The sequence below is a fragment of the Oncorhynchus nerka genome, linkage group LG2 (genome assembly GCF_034236695.1).
Source record: "Oncorhynchus nerka isolate Pitt River linkage group LG2, Oner_Uvic_2.0, whole genome shotgun sequence".
Taxonomy (NCBI): domain Eukaryota; kingdom Metazoa; phylum Chordata; class Actinopteri; order Salmoniformes; family Salmonidae; genus Oncorhynchus; species Oncorhynchus nerka.
This window is the reverse complement of record NC_088397.1, coordinates 100,496,208-100,506,298: the sequence shown is the minus strand read 5'-3', so window position 1 is coordinate 100,506,298 and position 10,091 is coordinate 100,496,208. Positions and strand designations below refer to the sequence as shown.

Genomic DNA, 10,091 nt, shown 5'->3' with positions numbered 1-10,091 from the left:
CCAATTACGCATGGTTGTAACGCGGTCACACTCCATCACCACCCCGGAGGTGGAAATACAATATCCCAGGAAGGAAACGGCCTGTTTGAAGAACTCACATTTCTCGGGCCTTGACATAAAGGTCATGCTCCAGCAGTCGTCCAAGTACCTTACGCACCAGAGACACGTGCGCCGCGCGTGTGGCAGAATAGATCAGGATGTCAGCAATACTACCACTCCCTGCCCGAGCAGGCCTCGGAGATTCTCTTCTACGAAGGATTGGAAGATGGCTGGAGCATTCTTCAACCCATACGGCATGACCCGGTACTCATGACGACCAGATGCAGTACTAAATGTGGTTTTCCGCTCATCTCCTCCCCGGATACGCACCAGATTATAGCACTCCTCAGGTCCAGTTTTGTGAAGAAGCGCTTCCCCCGCTGCAGGGATGAGAGGTAGTGGGTAACTATTTCTTTATTTAACCTTTATTTAACCAGGCAAGTCAGTTAAGAACAAATTATTAATTTTCAATGACGGCCTAGGAACAGTGGGTTAACTGCCTGTTCAGGGGCAGAATGACAGATTTGTACCTTGTCAGCTCGGGGGTTTGAACTTGCAACCTTCCGGTTACTAGTTCAACGCTCTAACCACTAGGCTACCCTGCCGCCCCTATGATGGAATTTAGACCTCGAAAATCAATGCACGGATGCAGACCTCCCTCCTTCTTCTTCACAAAAAAGAAGCTCGAGGAGATGGGTGATGCGGAGGGCCGAATGTACCCCTGTCCCAGCGATTCAGCAACATATGTCTCCATAGTCACGGTCTCCTCCAGTGACAATGGGTACACGTGACTTCTAGGAAGTGCAGCGTTCTCCAGGAGGTCTATCGCGCAGTCCCCTCGACGATGGGGTGGTAATTGGGTCGCCTTCCTCTTACTGAAGGCAATAGCCAAATTGGCATATTCAGAGGGAATGCGCACAGTGGTAACCTGGTCTGGACTCTCCACCGTAGTCGCACCAACGGAAACTCCTATACACCTGCCTGAACACTTCTCTGACCACCCCTTAAGAGCCCCCTGTCACCATGAAATCACCGGGCTGTGATGAGCTAGCCAGGGAATTCCCAACACCACTGGAAACACAGATGAATCAATAAGGAATAGACTAATCCGCTCCTTATGACCCGCCTGCGTTACCATGTCCAGTGGCACCGTGGCCTCCCTGACCCTAATGGTCGGCTATCTAAGGAGTGCACGGGGAAAGGTAGGTCTAACGACACCAGGGGAATCCCTAGCCTTAACGTGAGCCCATGAACCATGAAGTTCCCAGCTGCGCCTGAATCAACTAGTGCCTTATGCTGTAGAGAGGGAGAAAACCCAGGATAAGAGGTTAACATGGGGATGGGAGCAGGAAGGCCTGGGGGTGGAATCAACAGGGCCTGTTCCGGACGACCGCAAGCAGCCAGCAGGTTGTCCAGACGAATGGACATGTCTATGAGTTCATCCAAGGTGAGGGTGGTGTCCCGACACGCTAGCTGCCTGCGGACGTCCTCTCTGAGGCTACTAGTGGTCTATTAAAGCCCTGTCGTTCCACCCCGCTCCTGCGGCCATGGTCCGGAACTCCAGGGCCGGAACAGCCGTTCACCTGCAACTCGAGGTAGTGATCCCTCGCCGAGTCTGGGCCATTCCACACTGCGTTAGCCCACTCCAGGGCTCGTCCCGTCAGACAGGAGACGAGGACGCTCACACTCTCCTCCCCTGAGGGAGTAGGACGGACGGTCGCCAGGTATAGTTACAGTTGGAGGAGGAACCTGACGCCGTTCCATCATACTCTTCCAAAGGGAGAAGTGCACTTTAATATGGCACCAAAATACAATGCCCAAAACACAAGGCGCGAAAAATACGGACCAACCCAAAACACAGGGTACCCAGTCCGGAGCACGAACACACCCAACACCACAACACTTAACACAAGAATAATCCCACACAAAACAAGGCAGGGCTTACTAGCCTTAAATAAGGAAGCCCACCAGGTAAATCAAATCAAATTTTTATTTGTCACATACACATGGTTAGCAGATGTTAATGCGAGTGTAGCGAAATGCTTGTGCTTCTAGTTCCGACAATGCAGTGATAACCAACAGTAATCTAACTAAAAATTCTAAAACTACTGTCTTATACACAGTGTAAGGGGATAAAGAATATGTACATAAGGATATATGAGTGAGTGATGGTACAGAGCAGCATACAGTAGATGGTATCGAGTACAGTATATACATATGAGATGAGTATGTAGACAAAGTAAACAAAGTGGCATAGTTAAAGTGGCTAGTGATACATGTATTACATAAGGATGCAGTCGATGATGTAGAGTACAGTATATACGTATGCATATGAGATGAATAATGTAGGATAAGTAACATTATATAAGGTAGCATTGTTTAAAGTGGCTAGTGATATATTTACATCATTTCCCATCAATTCCCATTATTAAAGTGGCTGGAGTTGGGTCACTGTCAATGACAGTGTGTTGGCAGCAGCCACTCAATGGTGGCTGTTTAACAGTCTGATAGCCTTGAGATAGAAGCTGTTTTTCAGTCTCTCAGTCCCAGCTTTGATGCACCTGTACTGACCTCGCCTTCTGGATGATAGCGGGGTGAACAGGCAGTGGTTCGGGTGGTTGATGTCCTTGATGATCTTTATGGCCTTCCTGTAACATCGGGTGGTGTAGGTGTCCTGGAGGGCAGGTAGTTTGCCCCGGTGATGCGTTGTGCAGACCTCACTACCCTCTGGAGAGCCTTACGGTTGAGGCGGAGCAGTTGCCGTACCAGGCGGTGATACAGCCCGCCAGGATGCTCTCGATTGTGCATCTGTAGAAGTTTGTGAGTGCTTTTGGTGACAAGCCGAATTTCTTCAGCCTCCTGAGGTTGAAGAGGCGCTGCTGCGCCTTCTTCACGACGCTGTCAGTGTGAGTGGACCAATTCAGTTTGTCTGTGATGTGTATGCCGAGGAACTTAAAACTTGCTACCCTCTCACTACTGTTCCATCGATGTGGATAGGGGTGTTCCCTCTGCTGTTTCCTGAAGTCCACAATCATCTCCTTAGTTTTGTTGACGTTGAGTGTGAGGTTATTTTCCTGACACCACACTCCGAGGGCCCTCACCTCCTCCCTGTAGGCCGTCTCGTCGTTGTTGGTAATCAAGCCTACCACTGTTGTGTCGTCCGCAAACTTGATGATTGAGTTGGAGCGTGCGTGGCCACGCAGTCGTGGGTGAACAGGGAGTACAGGAGAGGGCTCAGAGCACCCTTGTGGGGCCCCGTGTTGAGGATCAGCGGGAGGAGATGTTGTTGCCTACCCTCACCACCTGGGCGGCCCGTCAGGAAGTCCAGTACCCAGTTGCACAGGGCGGTCGAGACCCAGGGTCTCGAGCTTGATGACAAGCTTGGAGGGTACTATGGTGTTGAATGCCGAGCTGTAGTCGATGAACAGCATTCTCACATAGGTATTCCTCTTGTCCAGGTGGGTTAGGGCAGTGTGCAGTGTGGTTGAGATTGCATCGTCTGTGGACCTATTTGGGCGGTAAGCAAATTGGAGTGGGTCTAGGGTGTCAGGTAGGGTGGAGGTGATATGGTCCTTGACTAGTCTCTCAAAGCACTTCATGATGACGGAAGTGAGTGCTACGGGCGGTAGTCGTTTAGCTCAGTTACCTTAGCTTTCTTGGGAACAGGAACAATGGTGGCCCTCTTGAAGCATGTGGGAACAGCAGACTGGTATAGGGATTGATTGAATATGTCCGTAAACACACCGGCCAGCTGGTCTGCGCATGCTCTGAGGCGCGGCTGGGGATGCCGTCTGGGCCTGCAGCCTTGCGAGGGTTAACACGTTTAAATGTCTTACTCACCTCGGCTGCAGTGAAGGAGAGACCGCATGTTTTCGTTGCAGGCCGTGTCAGTGGCACTGTATTGTCCTCAAAGCGGGCAAAAAGTTATTTAGTCTGCCTGGGAGCAAGACATCCTGGTCCGTGACTGGGCTGGGTTTCTTCTTGTAGTCCGTGATTGACTGTAGACCCTGCCACATGCCTCTTGTGTCTGAGCCATTGAATTGAGATTCCACTTTGTCTCTGTACTGACGCTTAGCTTGTTTAATAGCCTTGCGGAGGAATAGCTGCATTGTTTATATTCGGACATGTTACCAGACACCTTGCCCTGATTAAAAGCAGTGGTTCGCGCTTTCAGTTTCACGCGAATGCTGCCATCAATCCACGGTTTCTGGTTTGGGAATGTTTTTATCGTTGCTATGGGAGCGACATCTTCGGCGCACGTTCTAATGAACTCGCACACCGAATCAGCGTATTCGTCAATATTTTCATCTGATGCAATACGAAACATGTCCCAGTCCCGTGATGGAAGCAGTCTTGGAGTGTGGAGTCAGCTTGGTCTGACCAGCGTTGGACAGACCTCAGCGTGGGAGCCTCTTGTTTAAGTTTCTGCCTGTAGGCAGGGATCAACAAAATGGAGTCGTGGTCAGCTTTTCCGAAGGGGGCAGGGGCAGGGCCTTATATGCGTCGCGGAAGTTAGAGTAACAATGATCCAAGGTTTTACCACCCCTGGTTGCGCAATCGATATGCTGATAAAATTTAGGGAGTTTTGTTTTCAGATTAGCTTTGTTAAAATCCCCAGCTACAATGAATGCAGCCTCCGGATAAATGGTTTCCAGTTTGCAAAGAGTTAAATAAAGTTCGTTCAGAGCCATCGATGTGTCTGCTTGGGGGGGATATATACGGCTGTGATTATAATCGAAGAGAATTCTCTTGGAAGATAATGCGGTCTACATTTGATTGTGAGGAATTCTAAATCAGGTGAACAGAAGGATTTGAGTTCCTGTATGTTTCCTTCATCACACCATGTCTCGTTAGTCATGAGGCATACGCCCCCGCCGCTCTTCTTACCAGAAAGATGTTTGTTTCTGTCGGCGCGATGCGTGGAGAAACCCGTTGGCTGCACCGCATCGGATAGCGTCTTCCCAGTAAGCCATGTTTCCGTGAAGCAGAGAACATTGCAGTCTCTGGCAGTAAACATAATAGGACACAGGTGCAACTAATAAGACAAAACAAACAGAAAAAGGAATCAGTGGCGGCTAGTAGGCCGGTGATGACGACCGCCGAGCCCGAACAGGCAGGAGAGCCAACTTTGGCGGAAGTCGTGACAGTACCCCTCCAGCTAGGATGGAGTCCGTCACTCCTCAGCAGGCCAGGCTTGGTCCTGTTTGTGGGTGAGTCCCAGAAAGAGGGACAATTATCTACAAATTCTATCTTTTGGGAGGGACAGAAAACAGTTTTCAACCAGCGATTGAGTTGTGAGACTCTGCTGTAGAGCTCATCACTCCCCCTAACTGGGAGGGGGCCAGAGACAATTACTCGATGCCGACACATCTTTCTAGCTGATTTACACGCTGAAGCCATTTTGCACTTGGTGACCTCTTACTATTTCATCCTAACATCGTTGGTGCCGATGTGGATAACAATATCCCTATACTCTCTACACTCGCCAGTTTTAGCCTTAGCCAGCACCATCTTCAGATTAGCCTTAACGTCGGTAGCCCTGCCCCCTGGTAAACAGATTAGCCTTAACGTCGGTAGCCCTGCCCCCTGGTAAACTGTGTATGATCGCTGGATGATTCGTTGTAAGTCTAATACTGCGGGTAATGGAGTCGCCAATGACTAGTGTTTTCAATTTGTCAGAGCTAATGGTGGGTCGCACAGACGCTGTTTCATCCTTTCCTAAACTGAAATTACCCTTGCCTAACGATTGCGTCTGAAGCCGGGCTTGCAACACAGCTATCTTCGCGGTAAGGCGATCGTTCTCATGTATATTATGAGAACAGCGACTGCAATTAGAAGGCATCATGTTAATGTTACTGCTTAGCTTCGGCTGGTGGAGGTCCTGACGAACCACATCCAGATAAAGCATCATGTTAATGTTACTGCTTCGCTTCGGCTGGTGGAGGTCCTGACGAACCACATCATGTTAATGTTACTGCTTAGCTTCGGCTGGTGGAGGTCCTAACGAACCACATCCAGATAAAGCATCATGTTAATGTTACTGCTTAGCTTCGGCTGGTGGAGGTCCTGACGAACCACGTCCAGATAAAGCATCATGTTAATGTTACTGCTTAGCTTCGGCTGGTGGAGGTCCTGACGAACCACGTCCAGATAAAGCATGATGTTAATGTTACTGCTTAGCTTCGGCTGGTGGAGGTCCTGACGAACCACATCCAGATAAAGCCTCATGTTAATGTTACTGCTTAGCTTCGGCTGGTGGAGGTGCTGACGAACCACATACAGATAAAGCATCATGTTAATGTTACTGCTTAGCTTCGGCTGGTGGAGGTCCTGACGAACCACATCATGTTAATGTTACTGCTTAGCTTCGGCTGGTGGAGGTCCTAACGAACCACATCCAGATAAAGCATCATGTTAATGTTACTGCTTAGCTTCGGCTGGTGGAGGTCCTGACGAACCACGTCCAGATAAAGCATCATGTTAATGTTACTGCTTAGCTTCGGCTGGTGGAGGTCCTGACGAACCACATCCAGATAAAGCCTCATGTTAATGTTACTGCTTAGCTTCGGCTGGTGGAGGTGCTGACGAACCACATACAGATAAAGCATCATGTTAATGTTACTGCTTAGCTTCGGCTGGTGGAGGTCCTGACGAACCACATCCAGATAAAGCATCATGTTACTGCTTAGCTTCGGCTGGTGGAGGTGCTGACGAACCATCCAGTTAATGTTATTATCTATCTATCTATCTATCTATCTATCTATCTATCTATCTATCTATCTATGCTTCACTCCATCACTCCATCAGTCCAACTATCCATTACTCCATTACTCCATCAGTCCAACTATCCATTACTCCATTACTCCATCAGTCCAACTATCCATTACTCCATCAGTCCATCAGTCCAACTATCCATCACTCAAATACTCCATCTCTCCATCAGTCCAACTATCCATTACTCCATCTCTCCCTCTCTCCATTACTCCATCTATCCATTACTCCATCTATCCATTACTCCATCTACCCATCACTCCATCTACCCATCACTCCAACTATCCATTACTCCATCACTCCATTACTCTACCACTCTATCACTCCATCTCTGCATCACTCAATCTATCCATTACTCCATCTATCTATTACTCCATCACTGCATCGGTCACCCACCAATTCATCCAACTAACTATTCATCCTGAGAGAGAGAGAGAAACAGAGAGAGACAGAGAGAGAGAGACAGAGAGAGAGAGAGACAGAGAGAGAGACAGATAGAGAGAGGGAGAGAGACAGATAGAGAGAGAGAGAGTGAGAGACAGAGAGAGACAGAGACAGAGAGACAGGGGGAGAGAGAGAGAGAGACAGAGAGACAGAGAGAGAGACAGAGAGACAGAGAGACAGAGAGAGGGAGAGAGAGAGAGAGCGAGAGAGGGGAGAGAGAGAGGGAGAGAGAGAGAGAGACAGAGAGAGAGAGAGACAGAGAGAGGAGAGAGAGACAGAGAGAGAGAGACAGAGAGAGAGAGAGAGAGAGAGAGAGAGAGAGAGAGAGAGAGAGAGAGAGAGAGAGACTGTGTCTGAGTGGGTTAGTCTGTCTGTCCTGGGAGGTCTGCCGGGCCACAGATCTGTCACAGCCCTGTAAAGTGATTCAGAGGCACGCTTCTCCCTCCCTCCTCCCTCCCTCCCTCCTCCCTCCCTCCCCTATCCCTCCCTCCCTCCCCCATCCCTCCTCCCTCCCTCCCTCCTCCCTCCCTCCCTCCACGCTGAAATAAAGGAGAAAAGGAGGGAGGGGAGGAAAACAGGAGGTAAATAACTGGTCAGTTCATTCATTAATCAGAGAGGTAAACAGTCGTTCCTCTGACACCTGGCGGGGTTAAAGCTCGGGACACCGGGGTAATTATGGCCCTTTTTACTCCCCTAACTACCCCCTCCTAGCCCCAACCCTCCCCAACCTGCCCCGCACAGCCACTCACATGAAAGCGTGTGATTAGAAAGGAAATGGGAATTAGCAGAAACATTTGGGAAGGCTGTCTCAACTTAGCTGGTAGCGGAGTGAGGGAAAGGGGAGAGACGGGGAGGAGGGGAGGAAAGGTAGGGGAGTAGAGGCCTGATTGGAGTGTACCCCAGGGGAGGGAGGGGGGCGATGGGGGAGTCCAGGGGTCAGCCCTACACCAAATTAGTAGTGTCTGTTATTGGAAACCTAAATAAAGCGACAGCAGCAGCTGATTTCAGCTACAGAGCCTCCCCCGGCCGCCTCGGTAGAAATCGCTGGGAGGCCGTGGCACAGTTAGTGGTTTGTTGCTTTTAGACTGAAATATGGCCATAATTCATAGCTTTCAAACCATTTCATTGGAAAGATGTATGGCATGGCTGGGCTGGAGTGGGTAATAACATATGATATGGCAATTTGTTACCCAAGCAGCCAGTTAGACAAGCTATCTGCTGTATGAGGCTGGACAACAGAACAGTCAGGACAGAGGATACCAGGAACTAACAGAACAGTCAGGACAGAGCATACCAGGAACTAACAGAACAGTCAGGACAGAGCATACCAGGAACTAACAGAACAGTCAGGACAGAGCATACCAGGAACTAACAGAACAGTCAGGACAGAGGATACCAGGAACTAACAGAACAGTCAGGACAGAGGATACCAGGAACTAACAGAACAGTCAGGACAGAGGATACCAGGAACTAACAGAACAGTCAGGACAGAGGATACCAGGAACTAACAGAACATTCAGGACAGAGCATACCAGGAACTACCAGAACAGTCAGGACAGAGGATACCAGGAACTAACAGAACATTCAGGACAGAGCATACCAGGAACTAACAGAACAGTCAGGACAGAGGATACCAGGAACTAACAGAACATTCAGGACAGATTATACCAGGAACTAACAGAACATTCAGGACAGAGCATACCAGGAACTAACAGAACAGTCAGGACAGAGGATACCAGGAACTAACAGAACAGTCAGGACAGAGGATACCAGGAACTAACAGAACAGTCAGGACAGAGGATACCAGGAACTAACAGAACATTCAGGACAGAGCATACCAGGAACTACCAGAACAGTCAGGACAGAGGATACCAGGAACTAACAGAACATTCAGGAAAGAGCATACCAGGAACTACCAGAACAGTCAGGACAGAGCATACCAGGAACTAACAGAACAGTCAGGACAGAGGATACCAGGAACTAACAGAACATTCAGGACAGATTATACCAGGAACTAACAGAACATTCAGGACAGAGGATACCAGGAACTAACAGAACATTCAGGACAGAGGATACCTGGAACTAACAGAACATTCAGGACAGAGGATACCTACACTCATTAGAGAATAATGAGGCATCACCACAATGCTGTATTGTTACTAATGTGTTCCATATCTTAGTTAACTACACTGAGGCTGAGAGCAGCACACTATAATATACTTGTTTACTGCGGTGTTCTAAATTAGGAGCACATAGAGGGTTTCCTGGTAGTCAAACAAATTAGTTTACACCTCACAAAACAAAATTGGACACCTGTACCATGTCAGATATAGGACACCTGTACCATGTCAGATATAGGACACCTGTACCATGTCAGATATAGGACACCTGTACCATGTCAGATATAGGACACCTGTACCATGTCAGATATAGGACACCTGTACCATGTCAGATATAGGACACCTGTACCATGTCAGATATAGGACACCTGTACCATGTCAGATATAGACCACCACCTGTACCATGTCAGATATAGGACACCTGTACCATGTCAGATATAGGACACCTGTACCATGTCAGATATAGGACACCTGTACCATGTCAGATATAGGACACCTGTACCATGTCAGATATAGACCACCACCTGTACCATGTCAGATATAGGACACCTGTACCATGTCAGATATAGACCACCACCTGTACCATGTCAGATATAGGACACCTGTACCATGTCAGATATAGGACACCTGTACCATGTCAGATATAGGACACCTGTACCATGTCAGATATAGGACACCTGTACCATGTCAGATATAGACCACCACCTGTACCATGTC

General features: G+C 48.7%; 1 protein-coding gene across 1 annotated transcript in view; it reads right to left on the bottom strand.

Annotated features, from left to right (window-relative positions):
* Window positions 1–1,508: 1,508 nt before the first annotated feature.
* Window positions 1,509–10,091, bottom strand: part of LOC115127831 (lysine-specific demethylase phf2-like) — a 156,368-nt gene continuing 147,785 nt past the window's right edge. Inside the window, exons 12-14 of the mRNA XM_065022068.1 lie at window positions 6,432–6,620; window positions 6,147–6,303; window positions 1,509–1,735 (exon numbers count right to left, since the gene is read on the bottom strand). Coding sequence (XP_064878140.1) covers window positions 1,509–1,735; window positions 6,147–6,303; window positions 6,432–6,620 — 573 coding nt within the window. The remainder of the gene's footprint in view (window positions 1,736–6,146; window positions 6,304–6,431; window positions 6,621–10,091) is intronic.